Source organism: Malaclemys terrapin, chromosome 1 (assembly GCF_027887155.1).
Source record: "Malaclemys terrapin pileata isolate rMalTer1 chromosome 1, rMalTer1.hap1, whole genome shotgun sequence".
Taxonomy (NCBI): Eukaryota; Metazoa; Chordata; order Testudines; family Emydidae; genus Malaclemys; species Malaclemys terrapin.
In genome coordinates, this window is record NC_071505.1 from 35877312 (window position 1) to 35899763 (window position 22452).

At 39.8% G+C, this 22452-nt stretch overlaps 1 protein-coding gene across 4 annotated transcripts in view; it reads right to left on the reverse strand.

Annotated features, from left to right (window-relative positions):
• Positions 1 to 818: 818 nt before the first annotated feature.
• The window catches only part of BRD1 (bromodomain containing 1), a 176645-nt gene continuing 155011 nt past the window's right edge, over positions 819 to 22452 (reverse strand). For all 4 annotated transcript variants that reach the window (XM_054021245.1, XM_054021246.1, XM_054021244.1 and 1 more), the window contains 5 exons: positions 20810 to 20945; positions 19196 to 19323; positions 8548 to 8657; positions 6932 to 7086; positions 819 to 2301 (listed from right to left, as the gene is read on the reverse strand). In XM_054021245.1, the coding sequence (XP_053877220.1) occupies positions 2118 to 2301; positions 6932 to 7086; positions 8548 to 8657; positions 19196 to 19323; positions 20810 to 20945 (713 nt within the window). In that variant the 3' untranslated portion in view covers positions 819 to 2117. The remainder of the gene's footprint in view (positions 2302 to 6931; positions 7087 to 8547; positions 8658 to 19195; positions 19324 to 20809; positions 20946 to 22452) is intronic.

Below are 22452 nucleotides of genomic sequence, written 5' to 3' on the forward strand. Positions count from 1 at the left end.
TTGGATGCATGGCCATCTCCATTCCTGCACAAAGTAAGATATCAATATTTTCTGCCATGACTAGGGAAGGCAGTCAGCAAATGCATGACCAATTTTTCAAAGCCCAAACTGCTTTTTAACCAGGGAATCCTTGAAAGTACTAGAGTTCAGCATAGGAGACTGGTCTTGGATAATGCAGCCTCAAACACCAGTCTCTTCAGAAGAGGCTTGTTGGAATAGATAGCAGTGGCCTCCGCACAAGATGACACTTTCCCTCTTTATGAAACAGCCAGAAAGGGATTAAGTTAATGACATGGTAGCAGTTCCTTAACAATCCAATTTACCTCTGGGAGAATGGACACTAAACCAAGATTCCACAGGGGCCAAATGCAGGACAAAATTATCAGTTGAGAAAGAAATTTTATTTCAAGTTTCTAAGGGGGTATTACAAACCATAGAGAATAAAAACATCAAAAAGTATTTAAAAAGTAATTTACTGTCCCTTTAAAATAAAGATTCAAGCAGGTTTAACAATGCAGAATGCTATTCAATGAATTAAAAAAAGATTTTAAAAGTATTGGTTTTGCTGTATTCGCTAATCCATTATTTAAAAAAAGCTGGGCATAAATACTTTGTGCATTCATATGCATTATTTGGTGTTGCATATTATATAACTTGGTACAGTATTTAAGATATCACTGCAAAAGAGAGTTCAACACAGTGCATTTATAAATAATGGAGTCATTATAAATCACATTGCAAACATATCTTGCCATTTTCATTGTTACAAATTCAGTATTTCAGTGAACGTAGGAATAAAGTAGCTACAACAATCAATATCTTGACTTTATTTTTTTAATATAAAAAAATGCAGTTCTGGAAACCCACCCTTCTTTCTTTTCCCACACCCATACATAATGCTTTACTTCTTAAAAATAAAAATAAAGTACTAATTCTATATACATCACATGTACCATACAAAAATGTATCCAAAGTTTCTATTGCTACCAAAGTGTTCTAAATTAAAAGTTACATAAATCCCCTCATTGGAAACAAAGGCATACAGGTTACAAAAAATCAAATTACACACAAGCCATCAAGTCATTTTATACAATTTCCAATACATTTTTCTCCCAAAGCAAGTTGTCTTCTCACGTGCCTGTATAAAAATGCATATCAATATACTTTGTCAAATTTATTTTTCATTATAAAGCAAATTAATACATTTTCTACAATAAATAAAACAGGGAGGCACATATATGAAAAAAATATAATCTATGGGAGATGGATAGGATGGTTTCGAAAAAAATGTGCTCACTGGCTTTAAGCCAAGTTTGTTTAAAACAAAGAAAAAATGGGGAAAAAAATCTCTTAAAAAGTTATTTTGGGCAATAATGGAGTGTTTTTGGTGATTTGCAAGTGATGTACATAGCATAATTTTACTCGATGCCTTTCTCACAAAGTACCCTCCAAAATAATGTAATTTTCTTTCTTAAAATACATATTTGTAATGGTAAATTTACATCAATCTTAAATATGTGGTACTTTGTGCAAAGAGCAATGATTTACACAAAATTAAACATTCACAAGTCTTTCAAAAGCTACAGATCAAGGAAAAATGATACAAGCAGCACCATATTGTATAATATATGATTTAGGCAAACATATCTTTGATGTTATTTTGATATTAGGCTTTAAGATTCACTAAGCACCTTAAGCTGGAAGATGGTGCTTATGTACTTTACTTTTTTTTTTTTTTTTTAATATGTAAAAAACATGGAAATGAAAACCTACTCTCTCCCCATCAAAATTAAAAAAGGGAATTAAAGAGCTACCTCTAAAATCAGAATAAGTTAAGTGTTGAATATACATATATGTACAATTTATGAACACTATGAACAAGACATTTTAACAGCTTTAGTGGAAAATCCTCCAAACTACAACACGATGATAAAATCATTAATCTATATGGCAATGGTGATTTAGAGAAACTGCTCAACTGTTTGAAGTTTGCAGAACTCAGCCACTGAATCAATGATTAAGGAGTTGTATTGTCAATACATTCTTTTAGACAATGAGGTTTATTAATAAAGTTCAAGTCTATGTGTGGTGTGTTTCTTGCCTTGGTAGCACCTTTGTTAGTCAATATCACTGAAGTCGCTAACTGGTTCTCCATGGACTCTACTTAGATGAGTCATAGCACGATCAAAAGCAATTCTCACAGCTTTACGAATGCTTGAGTTTCGACCTTCCATCATTTTTAACTTATCTATGGTCTCATCAATCCCCAGGGGAACCATTTTGGATTTTGGAAGCCACTGCCTATAAACAGGATAAAATAAATCTTGGGTTAAATAAAGCATAGATCAACAGGATTGTCCTTACATAGGACTAAACTAGCTCTTACGTAATGCTTCTCATGCAGTGTGTCAAAACAATTTATCTCTTTAAAAAAAAAATCCAATAGCAAAATTCTTACCAAAGATAGGACACCTGTGTTTTTAACGTGGGTTTTAAGACACAAGTAGCATCAGCCTCTTACAAGACTTACAAATCCAACAGGCACCATAGGATTGTAATTGATGGTAAATACTGACTTTAATAGGAGTCAGTCTGATGCAACATCATATCTAGGTATTAAAACAACTCAGGCTTAGATTAGATAGTAATGGATTGTTTTCAGTCACTACTAGATTCACCTGTTTTTACCTGTAGAATTTTTTTTAAAATTATTCATTCTTCAATTTCCATCATGCACAAAGATTTTTGCAAAAGTTTGGTTACACCACATTCTAACGTGTGTTAGTTTTGGTCTCCAATAGGGAGTTCCATAGCCAATGAACTTCTGATCAGTCCCACATTCTGCATTTACGCTACAACATTTTAATACCACCAATTCAGTGCATAGGGTAGAGACTGTGCAGCTCACTCTTCGATGCTAGGTAGTAATGACTAGAGCCAGGTGTTTTTTTAAAAGAGGCATTGTCATAAACTCTATGGTTGAGCCGCGTCAAATGACGTCCAAGACCCACCTGTCTGTTGTTACAGCTCTCCAAGCTGGTAGAAAGAATTTGAGATGATCCCCAAAAGGCATGGAGGATGGAAGCACTGATGTACGGAGTGGCTGATAGCTCTCCAGGCACACTCAGAAATACTGTTTTCATGTTAACTGAGTGTGTTGTGCAGAGCTCTGTGCTGCCAGAACTGGCAGACGGGCTCTGTGAACTTAGGGCTCTTCTGAGGAGGTTTGTAGGCCTTGGTGGTAAAGTGAGGAGTTTAATAGCATTGGGCTCATGGTGGGCAATACAATTTTCTCTTTGGTGCTGGTGTATATATGCCCAAGGATCGTAAGGTGGCTCTAGAGCAGTGTTCGGCAATCTATGGCACGCGAGCCGATTTTGAGTGGCACACTGCCTGCCCGGTGAGAAGAGCCAGCGGAGGGGCAGGAAAGCACCATGCTGTGGGAAGAAACGGGGCAGGGGGGAAGCTTGGCTGCCGCGGGATCAAGCTTCTGCCTCCTGCCCCCGCAGGGGTGAGCAGCCCCCAGCCCCACTCAGCCCCCCTGCCCACTGCTCTCCCCTCCGGGGGCAGGAGGCAGAAGCTTGGTCCTGTGGCAGCCAAGCTTCCCCCCGTCCCCCGTTTCTTCCCACAATGTGGTGCATTCCGGCCCCTCCTCCTCCCAGAGGAGCAGAGCCGAGTGCAGCGTGCTCGCTGCTCCATAGAGAAGGCAGAGAGAGGTAGGGACGGGCCTGGGGGAAGGGGGTGGAACAGGGCATATCCCTCTCAGTCCCCTGCCATGAGCCGCTCAGGGCAGGGGGTTGGGAGCACCCCATCCCTCTGCCCTACACCCCCCCCATCCCTCTGCCCTGAACCCCCCCACCCCAACACACACCCATCCCTCTGCCCTGCACCTCCACAGCCCCATCCCTCTGCCCTGAACCCCCCCACACCCAGCCTTGTGCCCTGCACCTACACACACCCCCAGCCCTCTGCCCTGACCTCGAGTCCCCCCCAATACCCAGCCCTCTTACCTGAACGCCCCCACACACCCAGCCTTGTGCCCTGCACCTCCACACACCCCAGCCCTCTGCCCTGACCTTGAGTCTCCACCCCACACCCAGCCTTGTGCCCTGCACCTCCACACACACCCCGGCCCTCTGCCCTGACCTCGAGTCCCCCCCCCCCCCAACACCCAGCCCTCTGCCCTGACCTCGAGTCCCCCCCCCCAACACCCAGCCCTCTGCCCTGAACCCCTTCCCCCCCAACACCCAGAGGGCTGAGCAGGCTGGCAGCGTAAGATCAGCATTTTAATTTAATTTTAAATGAAGCTTCTTAAACATTTTGAAAACCTTGTTTACTTTACATACAACAATAGTTTAGTTATAGAATATAGACAGAGAGAGACACCTTCTAAAAAAACGTTAAAATGTATTACTGGTATGCGAAACCTTAAATTAAAGTAAATAAATGAAGATTCGACACACCACTTCTGAAAGGTTGCCTACCCCTGCTCTAGAGTCTGTTAGTGAGTGTAAGGAATCACTTCTGGTTGAAGAGGTGTGATTTGTCAAAGCGAAGGTTGTCGATTGTGTTCTGCATCTCTCTAGGGAAACCTGAGGAGTGTAACCAGGATTCCCTTCTCATGACAATTCCAGTTGCCAATACACACGAGGATGTGTCCACTGAACCAACTGCAGCCTGAAGTATGGCCCTGGTGACCAACTTGACTTCCTGTAAAATTGTTTGGAATCGACTACTATCCTGCTGAGGTAGCTTATCTGCAAATTTCTCCATCCGGCCATAGTTTATAAAGTCATACTTGGCCATCAGTGCCAAGCAGTTAGAGATCCACAATTGTAATCCAGCTGAGGAGAAGAGGACCTTTTGACCCATGTAGTCCTGTCTCTTCCCCTCCGTCTGCCAGAGTGGACTGTGGGTGTTGCTGTTTCGTCCGCTACAGCCTGTATTACCAAGGAGTTAGGTGGAGGGTGTGAAAATAAAATTTCTGAACCTTTTGGGGACGTATCTTTTTTTGGCCCCTTTAAGAGTCAGTGCACATGTGGCTGGGGTATGCCACCCACTGCATGCCAGCTGAAGAATGGCATCATTGTTCTGGTGCTGATGCATGCAAAATGCCTAGTAGCAAGTGCTGACTGTCCTGCACCTCTTCCAATGGGATACCGAGAGCATTCTATTCTACATAGTAGTTCTTGAAAATGATGATAGTCATCTGATGGACAGGAAGATGTCGATGATACAGAAGGGAATCTCTCTGGATCTGCTTGTACCATCAGAGCCGGGCTGATTGGAGCATCATCTAACTCCATTTCCGAATGTCTACTGGATGAAGGATGGGTTGGTGAAACGGGAGTTCTCCCAAGCTGAGACTGCTTCAAATGCAAATACTGGGGCCATGAGCTCTAATATGACCAATCCGGTTGATACTGCTGTTATACTTGTGCTCAAGGAGCCGGATATCAGCTTCTTGGGTAAGGCAAAGGAGGAAACTGTCACGGAGCCGTTGGAACACTCTGGCAGTCTTGTTTCCGTGGAAGTGGTGGACTGTGCTGAACTTCCGGGTTCTTGGATTCAGATGAGTTGGACTTTTGCATGAATGGCGGTGCTGATGGAGCCACTAGAACGGAATGCGTTAGAGAGGCATGGCCAGCAAGAGGTAGATGTAGCGCAGGAGATGGAGCCCTTTGCACAGGTGAGTGCACCTGAACACACACAGACCTCGCTCTTTCCAGGGCGAGCAGTTTGTGAGGGCCGGGAGCGCTTCCGCTTCTCCCTGGAGTCAATGGTATCTGGTTTATTGATGGGATCGGAACCGGTAAAGGCACCTGTCTCTGGACCAACAAATCACAGGGTCGGTAGCACTGGTACCAGCGTATCTGGAAGGAGGCTCTGCAGTTGGGGGAGGGCTCTGCCAATGTAAGGGAGATTCCCCAGCCAGGATCCAACTTGGGGACCATGGCTACCTCCAGGAGGTGCTTCTTGAGGAGGAGAGCTTGGCCTTCCCATGTGTGGGCAAGGAAAGAGAGACAGATATTTTATCTGGAGGCATTGTGGACTTCCCCCAACCAGTACAAACAGCATTGGTGTTCACTACTGATGGAAAAGGAGTGAGGGCAGGAAGCACAGACTTGGAATCCTGGCATCTTTGGCATAATCCAGTACCCAGACACGAGGGTTGGGAATGTTTAGCAGGAAAAAGCATCCCAAGTCCTCAATTATAAAAACTGATGGAAATTACCGAAGTACAACAAAAAACAATAAAATCTTAACTATGAACAAAAATAAGAACATTTTTTGTATAAAAAAAATTGAAAATCTGTCACTAAGAATGACAGGTCAGAGGAAGCTACAACTTGGATCATGCAGCAGTGAGAAGGAACTGGAGACGTGGCCGGTCCACCCTGCCCTTTATCGCCTCAGACAAAACTACGAGGGAATACAAGGGCGCCTGACTGGACCACCAACCAATACTACTTTGAAAAGCTCTGGCTCTGAGTGCATGCACGTAACCCTCAGTGGAAAACAGTAAGGACCATCACTCAAAGAAAGTCAGATATTTCAGATGAAGAGATAGATATACACAGAAATGTAGACTTTATCATCGTCTAAACAGGTTTTGCAATCAAAGGAAGAATTTTAATATGCCAATATCAAAACAATGATTGTTCTGATACCAAACCTGTACTAAAGAAGGATAATATCTAGTTTATAGTCATGTTGTTGTTCCAAATTGGCAGTAAATAAGTGTCTTTTAGCAAGATGTCTGGTTCCAACATCATATTCAGAAACGCTAAACACACATTACAGTTTATATATGGGGAGAGAATGGTGTTTCAACTTTCTTTTAAAACTAAAATATGGCTTATTACTTTGGATTATAAATCAGTGCATTAAACTATATGTTTCTTACATTTGATTAAATAACTATACATACCAACTTCTTTTATTGTCAAAAAACAAAACTAAGAAAAGCCTCTCATCAGATTTGGTCTGCATTTGTTCTCCAATTTTCAATACATCTAGAGGTGGCACTGGTATTGTAACACCATTGTGATGACCGGCAACACGAGGCATCTTAGGGTCAATAATCTACAAAATGGAAAAAAAGAACAATTCCTAATTTTTTAAAATCTGTGTTCACTAATAGTTAAAGGTTTCTTTATTATGAATGTATTTAATGAGAAAATACTATACAAATCAAACAGACAATGTGTATAAACTTAGGCCTTGTCTACACAAACTTGTACTGATTTAATTAAACAACCTTATTTTGGTTTAGCTTATATCTGTTCCTAAGCAGTTTAAGTTAAACTGAAATAAACCTGGTTTAAAGCAAAATAAGAATGTCCACAATGCATTTTAAACCTCGTTTACTTAAACCAGTTTAAATCATATCTTAACTGGTGCCATGCTGCACGTAGAAAAGCCCTTAGAGATCACAAATTCAGAACACTAAAATACAATTGACAAATTCACAAATAAGTTTAGAAACATAGGCCAAGATTTTTAAAAGCAATTAGTGATATTTCATGTATCAAGTTTTGGTGTCCAACTTAGACACCTAAAAGGAGGACTGATTTTCAGAATGTGTGTGATCTGACAATTTCTGAAAATTAGGCCATTTTAAAGATGTCTCAGATTGGGCACCCTAAAACTGAGACAAACTTAGCTCAAAAATCAGTAGCTACATTTGAAAACCTTGGCTATTGGTTTATGATGCCCGATCAGCCTATCTGTCTTCAAGTCTAGTTCTCTGCCTTTATTTAATGACCAATGGTTGATGCTTCAGAGGAAGGCAAAAATCCACCCAATATGCAACTAGTTAATTCTGCAATGCTGAACATGGAGGTTGAGGGAGAAATTCCTTCCTAGCCCCTGGAGGTGCTAAGCAAACACAAGGAATCAGGAGAGTTAGTTACCATTTTCTAGTGTGTACCTACTATTAACAACCATAAGATTATCTACCCTACTTTAAAAGTCTAGCCACAGTATTTGAACAATTTCTCATAATACTGAACACCAGAGGCTGACTAGTCATTGCACGAAATAGTATTTTCTCTGTGTATTATCCATCTAAAGTTGTTAATTTACTGGAATTAACTGTTATGCAGATCCTGTTTTTTTTTTTTTTTTTTTTGTATAAGCCAAAAGAGCTACAGAAATAGAATTTTCTTACACTTGTTTTGCAGCAGACGACAGCATACAGTTCCTGTACTGATAAAAACTCATCCTGTTTATTCTAATTTGCCTTCTTAGATACAATGAAACATTCTCTTGTACAAAACATGCTGGTCTATTTTGCTTACAAGACAGGTATTCTGAATCCTATAGAATGCATTTATGGTGGCTCACTATCAGCCCACGATGTCATTGTCTGCTATTGTACAAACTCTGTATACTGAAGTTTAATGGAAAATACTATAAGTAAGGTAAAGTGAAAATTCACTTTTGCTCAACTCTGCATTAGATCTTATGGGTCCATTTATGTATAGACTTTGGAAATAGTGAAATAAGTTTCAGTGTAATACTGGTGGTATGCTGTACACTCACCAGTGCTGGATAGGAGGGATATCCACTGCATTTGGCCCACACTACTTTTAGAGGCTCAAGAACAGAGGTTGCAGAATCCGCTGAAATCCACATACTGCTATGTCCAACTTCTAAGAAAAATCACAATAAAACATCAGTAGTGTAAAGATTCAGAGCTTGGGTTACCCCCCTGCAACTCTTCTCTATGGGCCATTTTATCAGCTCCTATAATTATTATTGCTAATACTCTGCACCCACACAGCATCTTTCATCCAAGGATATCAAAGTACACTAAAATCATAAGACACACAACATTTTGGTGAGGTATGCTAGTATTTTACAGATGGATTAACTAAAACGCAGAAGGATAAAGGCCAAGATTTTCAAGAGTGACTAGATTATAGGTGCCTCACTGTCTTAAAGGACCATGTTTTCAGAAGGTGGGTGCTCAGCACGTTCTGATAACACTGGTCTACAATTTTTGAGAAGTCGTCTGCTTCAGAGATAAAATGTGCTATTTATTATGTATTTTGATGTGCTGAATTCAAATATGACAATTAAAACAACTGATTGGCTACTGTTTCTAAGATATGTAAGTTTTTACATTTTATGTCTATGTATATTGTGTAGATAGTAATAGAGTTTTAATAATAAATTGTAAACCTAGGTCTTTTCATGTGTTTATGTTTGCTTTACATGATAATATTTCACCTGTCCTGTTTATGTAACACTTTAAAAATCAGCAAAAGTGTTATATAAATAAAATGTATTATGAAACAAAAGGCAAAAAACTATTATGTACATAGTTTAGTCCTATTCAGTGTCTACTCGGCGCTTCTTGGCTTGTCTCTTGTATTCATTAAATGGAGCATCTCTTGTCACTCTCCAGCAATAGTCTGCAAGCATTGATTGGGTCCATTTGCCCTGATAGCGTTTCTCCATTGTTGCAATGTCCTGGTGAAATCGCGCCGTGCTAGTCGCTCACTGCTTCGCAGTTCGGTGGAAAAAAAGATCTAGATGAGAGTGCAAAAAAATGTATCTTTAGTGACATGTTGCAACCAAGGCTTTTGTATGCCTTGAGGAGGTTTTCCACCAACAACCTGTAGTTGTCTGCCTTGTTGTTTCCGAGAAAATTTATTGCCACTAACTGGAAGGCTTTCCATGCCGGCTTTTCGTTGCCATGCAGTGCATGGTCAAATGCATCATCTCGAAGAAGTTCACGAATCTGAGGACCAACAAAGACACCTTCCTTTATCTTAGCTTCGCTTAACCTTGGTAATTTTCCACAGAGGTACTTGAAAGCTGCTTGTGTTTTGTCAATGGCTTTGACAAAGTTCTTCATCAGATTTTGTAACAAAATCTTCCTTGATTGAACAAGTGGTGGATGCTGAACACTTTTCCTCCCAGGCTCCAATGACTGTCGGAGTGGCCAATCTTTCTTGATGTAGTGGGAATCTCTTGCACGACCATCCCATTCGCAGAGAAAACAGGAGTACTTTATGTATCCAGTCTGCAGACCAAGCAAGAGAGCAACAACCTTCAAATCGCCACAAAGCTGCCACTGATGTTGGTCATAGTTTATGCACCTCAAAAGTTGTTTCATGTTGTCATAGGTTTCCTTCATATGGACTGCATGACCAACTGGAATTGATGGCAAAACATTGCCATTATGCAGTAAAACAGCTTTAAGACTCGTCTTCAATGAATCAATGATCAGTCTCCACTCCTCTGGATCGTGAACGATGTTGAGGGCTGTCATCACACCATCGATGTTGTTGCAGGCTACAAGATCACCTTCCATGAAGAAGAATGGGACAAGATCCTTTTGACGGTCATGGAACATGGAAACATGTTTCCTTTGCAAAATCAAACACTGACAAATAAGAGAGCACGACACTGTATGATTTCTAGAGCTGATATAGGGCAATTTGTTCAGCAGAGTGATGTAAGCTTCGTTATGATTGCATCATCCATGACTTCTAGGAATAACATGATGCAATTCATATCATGTATGACGCAATACCAGCTTCAGATTGCATCATTCATTGTTTTGCCAAAAAGCAAGTACTGTCCAAACCCAGTCATAGATTTATTCATAGATCCAGTCAGAGATGTATTTTAGTCATTTCCGGTTTAAATTGAGATCCCTTCCCTTTATAACTCACTTATCCTCCGCCATTCCCAAGTCAAGGGTTGTATATACTGACCCAATAGCATATCTTGAAAACTAGAGCCAATCAACAATTTTAAGCATCATTTTCGTTCTCAGTGACCCAGAATTAGTAAAGTTTGACTACATTTATTTCAGAAGCATTTTGGCTGGAGAGCAGTGTAATCAGACCTCTTTAGTTTGTTTTAAATTGGGCACCCAAAATCACTGGTTACTTCTCAATCTTGGCCATAATTACTTGCCCAATGTCACCCAGCAAGTTAGTGGCTATTGTGATTTACAACTTTGGATCTTCAAATATCAGGTATGTTCCAACAGGGGTGGATTTAATGAGAAGCATGGTTGGCATTTGATGACTTATGACCACTGTTCTGCCATTTACATGGCATAGCAGCCTTTGATTAGTAACAGAGCAAACTTGGGAGTAGATCCTCTCTGCTGCTGTTCTCCTCAGCTCTTTTCATCCTCCATTGATCCTCTCTGCCTCTATCTTGCCTTTCCCTGAGGCAGCTGTCAAAGCTCCTTTCTCTACCACCAAAGCCCAGAACAGGCTACAGGACAGTATAAAGTTGCTTCAGTGCTTATTTCTCCATAGCAGAAAGCAAAGTAGGCATCTAAGGCTGAATAAAGCTACCTCCATCTGTTCTCTCAATTCCCCTCCTCCTCCCTGGTAACCACCACTGGAAGGAAGGAAAAGACAAACTGACTGTAGGACATAAGGCAGTCGAGAAGATGTGGCCCCTATAAAGATCTACAGGGATGAAGGTGGGAACAGAGAATGGGGAGCGAGGGACAAAGATTCCTCTTATCTCTTATGTGGGAAAGTAGGATGGGGCTCAGAGAACTGGAAGGAAATTAAGAGGCTCAGAGCTCCAGGGATAGCTGAGACCCCGACTGTTGTAAAAGATGAAACTCTGGCAAGAGCACACACACACAAAAAAAAAAAAAAAAAAACTGAGAAATTACAGTCATTTTCAATTTTCAAGTAATAGGGCCATACTGAATAAAAGAATTTTTTGACATGTGAAAGAAAAATACATTCTTCAGATTTGAAATGGGTAATGCTTCCAGTGAAAACGATAACAAGAACATGTTTCCCAGCCAGTGCAGATCAAGAAGGTTGTTGTAAAATTCCTAAGGATGGTGGTTTATTTTCTGAATACTAGAAGTACCCAGGAGATGCCGTAGAAAGTCAGAGAATAATATATACTTTTAGCATAGAAAAGTTGTCATAGTTTTCTAGGACAAAATTTTCAAATGTGGGCATCTAAATCCATTATTCTTCATTTTCAGAGGTGTGGGCACTCAGTACTTCCAAAAAAATTAGGCCACTTATTTGGGTAACTAACTTTTGGCACTCAAATTTGTAAACACTGGCCCTACTGATAAAAATCTGCATGCCACCTACTCATGGCAAAGATATCAGAAGTTTTAAAGCTCAAAGACAACAACTGTGAAATATGTTCATACTGTAATAAATCATAAGCAAAAAAAGCAGAACCCAAGACAGTCTTCCCAGCCATTTTAAGGGCCTGATCCAAAGCCCACTGAAGTCAATGGGAGTCTCTCCACTGACTTCAAAGGGCTTTGGTTCAGGCCTTTCATCATAATTCAGGATTGCATTATACTGATTTATTCTTGATGGCACAATTCTACTTTTTAAGACTAAACCATTCAGCCTTGGGGGAAAAGAAAAAACATCTTCTCATTTATTTTCTTCACATGTAACTTTTGTAGATTTTTTTGAGAAACGAGAAAAAGTAGTATTAAGAAAATTTTATACAAACGTAACACTTTCTTTATCAAAACCATACAATGTTTTCAATACATAAGTGACAAGAGAACAATAAGGATAGACATATGTCTTAGGGTTCTGGTGATATCATAAACTACCCTTTTAAGAGCTTGGTTAAGGAAAGAAATATACAAGAATATTATGGAAAGAGTTGTGCTAATTCCAAGCCAATAGTTTAGGCAAGATTTCAAATCTAACAAAATTGTCAACAGTCATTTCCAGCATGATCGACAGATAAACTGGTTTAGGTACATTCTCTATTGCTCCCTTCTCTTAATTCCATCTTGAGCTTCATTAGGATCCCAAATAATGCAGATACATTTAAATATATACTTATACATAATGTATCTTTTAGACAAAATCTGGAAATATTTTATATATCACTTAAAAGTTACACAGAACTAAATCTATTAAACTTATGTGAAGAACTGTACAGGATCTTTATTTAGAGTAAGCTAACACAAGGAAAACAGTAAAGAAACTTACATTTCTCTCAGCTGCAAAGTCAACATAAAAGAAAAGGAAATCATGATTTAAAGCTAAGAAGGTGTATATGCTCTTGTTGCATGCATGTGGAATGTGGCAAGTCTCCCTCAAAGAGAATTCTCAGGACATGTGACCAACAGTGAAGTCTCATGGATAATACTTCCTTTAATAAGCACTTACCTAGTTTGGTGATTGGGATGCTATATAAAAATGCACAGTCAGTAATTTTCTCTTACCACAAGAGAAAATTCTGATTACCCCAGACTAGAAGAGAAACTGCATTTATTCCTGTTGTGCTAGTAGTCATGGCACCTTACACTACTAGAAAATCTGAAATCTGTCATCAAAAGATTTAAAAAAAAATACTCCTATGAAATGAAAAAAATATAGAGAGTTTGAAGGGTCCTACAGCTATGGTTGAAGTTATAAATCAAAGCTGGTATATCAAACTTGGTATCTGCACAGTCCTAAATGAGGAATTCAAGTTTTGTGAAGTTGAAAAACCAACTCATTAATAATGAATTTGGAGGTTAATTTTAAAATATTATATACTACATATTCACAAACCATTTGCATGTTCTAGGTAGGGCTGGTGGCACCACCTATTATTAAGGTTGCTCGACACTTCCCATTATAAGACCCTATTTTCAGTTCATTAGAACTTTGCCAAACTTAAGAACATAAGAACAGCCATACTTGGTCAGACCAATTGTTCATCTAGCCCAGGATCCTGTCTTCCAACAGAGGCCAATGCCAAGTGCTTCAGAGGGAATGAACAGAACAGGTAATCATCAAGTGATCCCAACCCGTCAACTCCCAGCTTCTGGCAAGAAGCTAGGGACACTCACACAGTGTTGCATCCCTAATCATCCTGGCTAAGAACCATTGATGGACCTATCCTCCATGAATTTATCTATTTCCTTTTTTAACCCTGTTATAGTTTTGGCCTTCACAACATCCCCTGGCAACGAGTTCCACAGTTGACTGTGTTGTGTGAAGAAGTACTTCCTTTTGTTTTATACCTGCTGCCTATTAATTTCATTGGGTGTCCCCTAGTTCTTGTGTTACGTGAAGGAGTAAACAGCATTTCCTTAATCACTTTCTCTATCACAGTCAAGATTTTATAGACCTCTATCATACCCCTCCTTAGTTGTCTTTTTTTCAAGCTGAAAAGTCCCAGTCTTTTTAATCTCTCCTCACCCGGAAGCTGTTCCATACCCCTAATCATTTTTGTTGCCCTTCTCTGTATCTTTTCCAATTCCAAAACATCTTTTTTGAGATGGGACTACCAGATCCGCAAGTAATATTCAACATGTGGACTTATATAGAGGTATTATTATATTTTCTGTCTTATTTGTCGATCCCTTTCCTAATGGTTCCTAACATTGTTAAGTTTGGGTTTTTTTGTTTTGTTTTTTGACTGCAGCTGCCCTTTAACCGACTGGGCTGAAATTCTACATGCTGCATATCTTCCTTAGGCTGAATTTTTTTGGAAAGTTTCAGCTAAAACAGTTTAGCCATTTCTGAGACAAAAAGGCTAAGGAATAATGCATAGTTTTGCTAATGTTAAAAAATTCTTGGTGACCTTTTCTTTGAAAAGCTCTATTACTGTGGAGCAAGGACTTGATGACAGGAGGCGGCTTTGGTGTGCCTTTTGCCATCCCAATGAAAATCCACCCACATTTAGCCAAGTTACAAGCCTCTGGAAAAAAACCCCACAGTTTGCACATGCTCAGTAGAGACTTTAATTTAAGCAGCTAAAATCTCCTTAGAGTAAGTACTCACTAAGCATGCTTGAACCTCTCTCAGCTCTTAGTGCAGACCTGACTCTCGCCCGTGCTCTCAGTGACTTCCCTGTGGCACCCAGGCAGCGCGGAGGAAGCTGAATGATTCGAATGCAGAGGGGCCAAAAAGCTGAATTTGGAGGAATGGCTGGGGAGGGACTGTGACTAGGAATTTGAGGATGGGTGTTGGAAGGCAAGGACAAGGAGCCAATTGGGGAAGACTGAGACTGGATGAGAAACTTGGGGAGGGAGACGAGGACTCGAAGCCAGTGTGGTGATGGGGTGAGACAGAGAGAAGGGAGAGATAAATCAGATGAGGAGCCAGGAAGTGGGGGGATTAGACTGTCTGAGCAAGGAGATTGGGACTGGGATGAAAAGATAGAGGAGTGGAAACTGGAACTGGGTAGGCAAAGAAAATGGGACTGGGAAAAGGAACTATGAGTGGGGAAGGGAGACATGACTAGGACAGGGAGAGGCTGGAGGAGATGGAGTAGAAGGGGTCAAGTTTGTGAGAATGGGCTAAAGAGTGCGTTCACTAGAGCACACAGCCCTCCACAGCCTGGAATGGAACCCAAGATTCCAGAGTCTCACCATTCCTCTGCTGTCACCAAGTAACTATGAAATCCACTGGCAAAGTATGTCCCATCCCCCTCTAGTGTGGGTCCACATAAAGGAAGACAACACACTGTTGCAATCAGTTACTCCGTTAGCTCAAGTGACAGCGGACCGGGTGATGGATCTTAAGATTCCAATCCTGCTGATGAACAATGTGGATATAAATATGATGCCACATGATGGAATTTCTCAGTTTGCTTTTTAAAAACTTAGGACATTACACACACATAAAACAATGTTAAGAGAGCATTATTAAGAATGCAAAGTCAGGCAAAAGCTTGGAAATCCAAGAATTAAGATTGCCTGTGCAACTTGAAATCAGCCCTTGTGGGAGCATGCATGGTATAGGCTTTAATTAACATGATCACAAACTATTTTTTCCACCTTATTCAGTGCACAGGATGGATCTGCTCTGGGTATGAATCAGGTTTGTGTAGCAAAGGAGGCTGTTGTATGTAGAACCTCTGCCTCATTTGTTGCAGAAGTTAGGTGGTGCATCTACTGTGGTTCTGGGAAAATAATGGGCCTAGGGATGAGAGCGAAAATCACAGGGCAAAAATCAGGTAATGGAAAGGAATACTGGGCAGAGCACATCTGACAGTACCCAATGCTCCTCAAAGGCATCTGAGGAGTCAGTGGACAACACCCAGAGGAACTCTGCTTGGAGGCGTGACAGAACAAGGGAAAGGAAATAGAATAGTCCCCTGTCCAACTTCCTCCTCCTGGTATGGTGTCTTGGCCAGCAACAGGAGGAGTCTGATGAGGAGGTCCTGCAACTTTGTGGGGCCATGGACAGGTGTCCCAGGATCAGGAGGTGCAGGGAGAAGTGCAGCCAGAGCCTCAGTAAGAGGTTCTACACGATCTGGAAGAGGGGCTACAACTTGATGCAGTCTATGCAGATGTGCGCCAGGGTCTCCCTCTTTCTGCAGATGGAAAGGCGTTTAGTGAATGAGGCAGAGGACTACAAAGAAGAGAAAGGATGGTTAAGACAGTTAAATGCTTCCCTAGAGAATGGGATTCCATCCTTGCCTCTGCAGTTCCTATGTGATGCTGCGCAAGTCACTTAAACCCAACTTTTCATTTTCTGGGTGCCTAACTTGATACCTTGGGGCCTGATTTGCAGAAGTAATGAGCACTCTCAGCTGCAACTGAAGTAAGAGCAGTGCTTTCAGCATATAAAGTGCTAAATAATGCTAAGTACTATGAAAAATCATACCTAGACATCTCAAATTGGACACTCAAAATAAGTGGATACTTGCCCTTAATCTTTCTGTTCCTCAGCTTCCCATCTATAAAATGTGGATGACACCATCCTCTCACCTCAGAGGGGTCTGGTGAAAATATATTTATTCAATGCTTGTGAAGAACTCATAGTACTGTGATGAGTGACACAGAAAAGCCCTTGAGGAAATGAGAAATTCTGTCTTCAGAGCAGGGTTTGAATATGCTGCAGTGAATAAGGCATGAGGCCACACACTGAATAATGAGAAAAAATAAAATATTGACTAGCCGCTCATTAATTGAGTGCTATCTGTCCTGTCCATTGAATGAGGCAGGAGTTGTGTGAAAAAAATAGTAAGTGAACATGTCATTAAAGACCGCAGACACAAGGGGTCAAATTAAGGTTGCACAAGTGGTCTTAATTCTGGCATTTCCTAACTTTACTTGGCAACTTAATAATGTTCTCTTAGCATAGTTTGTCCATAATATATAAATAAAAGTGCAAAACTCAACACAACCTTAACTACAGAGCCATGATTAGTGCCCTCCATAATATATATACAGTGCACTCCTTTTATAAGAATCACACCCATTGCAGATTATTTGATTCTTATAAGCCACTGATTCTTACAAGCAGAGTGTAGGTTAGTATAGGATGATTTTGTCCCAGTGGTTTTGATCACTGTATGCAGTTGATTCTTACATCGGTGATTCTTATAAATAGAGTGCATTGGAATTCTACATTCAAGCAGAGGTTACACTTAAAGTTTATTTTGATTTTAGAAAGAGTAAAGGTTTCAAAGGTATTCCCTTTACTCTACTACTACACTTGGTAAAATCTCTAGAATGAGAATGTACTTTAATTGTGTCCATTATCTACTTCCATCATCTGTGTGTGTGTGTTGTATGCCTACACAGAAATACATTACTTTTTATTACAATTAAACATATAGATCAATGTAAAAAGACATTCCACTAGAATTTCAGCATTTCAAAATGCTGTACTGGGGGTTTTGAGGTAGCACTTGAGGTTCATTTTACTCCATGTACTACGTACTCTAGGCAGTTCTGAAGCTGTTAAAACAGCATAAGCTATTTAAAAAAATAGAGTGAATGCACTTTGCCTCCATTAAGGTTTCTGTGGGAGCCATCATTTCTATTTTGTGCATTTAGGTCAGCATTTTCACAAGTGACACTGGATGCCCAACTTGAGATGCCTTAAAGGTGTCCCATTTTCAGAAAAAGCTGAGCACAAACCTTCTGAAAAATCAGGACCAGGAAGGCATCACAATTTTGCCCAAAAATTGAGACACCCCAAAATCGCTGGTCACTTTTGAAAACCTTAAATAATAAAAATTATGTTTTAACATGTTTTGTATTGAACTGTAGCATACAGTTGGTAGTCAAACCATGGCCTCAGAGTTAACTTTTGTTGTAGTTCATTGGATGGAAACAGGACATTTCACTACATCTCCCTCTCTATCTAGCTTCCATAAGGCACCAAAGACATTGATTGGTAAAGGATGCTGAAATCACCTCATGTCAGAGAAAATGCAGCAATAAATACCAATTCAGTATTTCCTCTGGCTCTATTAAACGGCATTTGCCTCAGAGTTATTTCAGCACAGCTCACCAGCACATTAGAACAGAGACAGGAGGAGGAGGAGGAGCAAGCAACACACAACTAAGAGCTGGGTGTGAAGGGAGGAGGGCAAGTGAAAAACAACTCAAAATGAAAAAACTAAATGTAAAACTGCCCGCTAGTAGCTGTTGAAGTAGAGAAGCTATGGGGTTGAGGGAGGAAGAGATGGGAAGGAAAGGATAAGCCATGTAATAACATGAAAAATAAGGAAACTGATGAATAAAAAATTATCCATCCATTTTTCACAATCTATTATACCTGTTAGATGTTTATGCCATCACCAGACATATTATTTCCTCAGACTACTGAGTTATTTTATTCTGCATGAATCTGTTGAATATATAAATCTGTAGAGCTCTAATACATGTGAAATACCCTCTGCCATCAAGTATAGCAAATGCCATTAAGCCCTCCAATCTAATAATTAAAGTAATGGAACATTACTTAGAGCTTGTGTTACAATTCTGTCCTTTCACTTCCCTTATTTATGTGGTTTTCATCATAACAGAAGTTTATATAAAAATAAGCACATCAAAGAGAGACAGATGAAGACATTAATTCTTTAATTATGCATTGAATATTTAATATGCCTGATGACGGAATACAATTATAGATAAGATTTGGAACCAAATTCTGCTTGCATTACTTGAGTAGCCTTATTTACTTCAAAGAGACTACCTGCATGAATAAAGCAAGACCAAATTTGATCAGCTGTTACTCCTAGTTTCGTTTAAAAACACATTTAAAAGTTAAATATTCCAAAACAAAATTAGTAAGTTTCTATGGGTCAGACTCTTACACCCTGACTTTAGGAACAGTGCCAGTGAAATCAGCAGGTTACTTGTTGAGTAAGATACTATATAATGCAAATAAGGATGTCAGAATCTGGCCCTAAGTAGCTTGGCAAAACACACACTTGTAACAGTGTACTTTAAGAATACAATTATTATAGTTACCAGCTGCAATTCTTGCTGCTTTTGCGTAGTTTCCATTTTCAATGCATGATATCAACTCACTTCGGTCTTCCAAGGTGTGTCTTCGTATAAGCGCTGGTTTGCCTTTACCACACTTTGGCAAGCTAAAACTGCAGAGGTATAAATATTAAATGTTACTGGAAAACTATTATAATGCTCACTCTCCTCCATCAAAATGTTTGGAATTTAAGATATAGTACTCATATGTCACTACAGTTACCTAAAGGTGAGTAGTAAATTCTACTGCATTTCACAGAATGACCGCACCCACCTTAAGTGGGGATGGTAAGTTCCCAGCAATGGGTTGGCTGGGGGACCTGGATGCAAGGGGGCTGGCAGAAGCCTTCAGGGTACATATTGAATGATCATGGAGTTACCTGTACTGTATGCTTTTATCTGCCGGGTAGTCCTCAACATCTAATAATAAAGTTGCAGCCTGATTAAAACCACATCAAGTGTTTTCTTTCAGTATAGCCAGACAACACGTACAAATTGATTGATTCAACTTGTATTGATAAACGAAAGAAAATTTAACTAGATAATAAGAATTCCTTCTCCTCCATGCTCCCAAAAAGTGATGTTCAGAAGCATCACAGAACTATAGATATTTTCCCATGGATAAATTTTGCACACTCCTGCATTTTTACTTTAAAGATTTTAGCAATTTGTCCAGAAATTATTTTGAACTGCATTCACAATGTATCACTCATCCTCAAGGAATGCAATATGAAATTTCCTTATGGTATGCAAATCAAATTTTGGGCCATGAACATGTTAAAGCTATCCTCTTATGCAGTCCAACATTGATGGCGAATTTAAGAGTACACAGCAGAAAAATGGTTACTTATTAAAGCAATTCTGGTTCTTCCAGATGACTGCCATAACAAGTCACATTCATGGGAGATACGCACCACTGGTGAGCAAGCTTGGAACTTTCAAGCAAGCTTTCAAGACTCAAGTGAAGCCCCAAGTTCACGCACCCTAGTCTAGCTCTGGGGCATAAATGCACAAATGCGGGTGCAGCCCAATTGCCCTTTCATTTCATTTCTCTAGTTCAGGAACCCTTAACAAGAGATTCCAAAAACGGAGGGAAGGTGAGAAATGAGAGTGGATGCATATGGACAACCATTTCAAGAAATGCAATTAAGAACTATGATCACTGCATGAATTACTCCCTGGTTCAATGGCCATGGAATTTGCTATGTAATTCACCCCCTGCTATATAATTGGGCTTCAGAATTTACGCCTTCATTAATAGAAAAAAAAAAAAAAAAAAAAGTTTCTAGCCCTAATGGTTGTGATGATAACCTACAAAACATGAACTTAGTGTAAACTGAGGCAGTGCTGGCTTTCTGATTTTGCAGAGAGCCTGAAATAATTATTTCAAAAGATGTGAACCTCAATGTTGTGTTAATTTTGAAACCTAAAAATGAGAATTTAAACTTTCTTTTTTTTTTTTTTTTTAAAACCAGACATGTTTGTGTTGTTGCTCCAGTTTAGCGCAAACTTTTTAGTCTGCTGGTGCATGATTATAATTCTTTCTTTAAACTAAAAAAATTTTTTAAAAGGGCAAAAAAAAAAAAGGTACATTTTTACCTTGAATTACACAAAAGGCTGTTACTGGAGGATATGCTAGATTCGGATGCACAGCGGCGACGAGGTTCAACTTTTCTTCCTGGAGCATCATCTAACTCTCTCTCTTTACTTCCATCTCCAAAACCATTTGATAGGCCTATAATGTAAACGAGAGGTATACATTACACAGAATTTTAAATTGCATTTTGTTTTTATACAAGTCTAAATACATGTTTTTATATAATTTTTGGTCCGCATCTGTTAAGTGACTGTGAAGTGATGTGAGTAAAAGAAAAAATGAAATGTTTCATTTTCAAAAATGAAAGATCAGGCAAAGTGTGTGTAGTCCAGACGTTAAGAAACAGGAAGTTAATTTCAGGTAACAGGAAAAAGATGAAGATTATATTACAAGATGTGCACAATGGCACATCAAAAAATATTCCCCATATGTTATACTTCAATAAGTACTGCATTGGATAGCTAATCTTGAATGCATGGGTAGAACCAAAGAACAAGACGTGTTTAAAAAAACAAAACAAAACAAAACGTTTTGTAAGAGTCTGCAAATCAACAGAAAACTCTATATAAAACTTTAATGTACTTAAAAATCTGTAAATTGCAAGACAAGTAGTACTGAAAATAGCCCTTCAATGCTCAAAGTAACCAGTAGAGGTGATTAATTAAAGGTCCTATCCAATGTCCACTGAGTCAATGGGAGTCTTTCTACTATAATCAGGTCCTGAAAACCAATTTCAGAATAATGTATTTCAACGAGAATCCAGACTTAAAACTATTACGAGAATATTTTGTCTACTTCCGTATCAAAATTAACAATGTAAATTCAGTTGTTGTCTGCTATCTTTTCACCATAGTTTGTGTGTTTTGTTTCAGGGTTCTGATGTGGACAATGTAGTAGAAAACACATAGAATGCTCAAGCTACCAAGCTGAGAATTTTATAACTGGGCCACCATAAATCTTGCATCTATTTGCTTATTCACCCAGTCTGTATTTCTTAAGACTCTTCATTTGTCTGTGTTTAAACAGCATTCTTTACTTAAATAAAGTTTGTATCTGTATAGGATCCTATGAGAAAAACATTTTTAAAAACTCTATATTTTAAACAGATGTGACTCAAAGCAGACTCAGGAAGTACTTCAACAGAAATGGAGCAAATTAAGCTAAAGCAGAGGTCCCCACACTGTGGGACGTGCCCACCTAGGGAAGTTCAGGGAGGCGCGGCTGGGGCCGAGACCAGCCCCCATGGGGGGCAGGAAGGGAGGATCCCGGCTGATGCTCCCCTCCCACCCCCAGCCCAGGCTGAGGCTCTGCTCCCACCCCTAGCTGTGGCCCCAGCCTCAGCTCCCTTACCCCCTGTCTGTGGGCTCCCTTCCCAGAGCTGTGCCCCCGCTCCTGTGCCCAGCTCTGGGGGGGTGGGTGTCATGGACAGGGGTAAGGGTGGGGGCACATGATCTAAAAAGTTTGGGGACCAGTGAGCTAAAGGAACCAGTGTCCAGCTAGCTGCTATGGGCCTTGAGATCCTCTAGAATTATCTAATTTTATTCTTAAGTAGGACTTCTGAGAACACTTATTTTCTTGACATACAAGATGATGTACATTCAATTTTTTATTTAAATCACATGTGCAAAGTTGTGACACTTTGCAC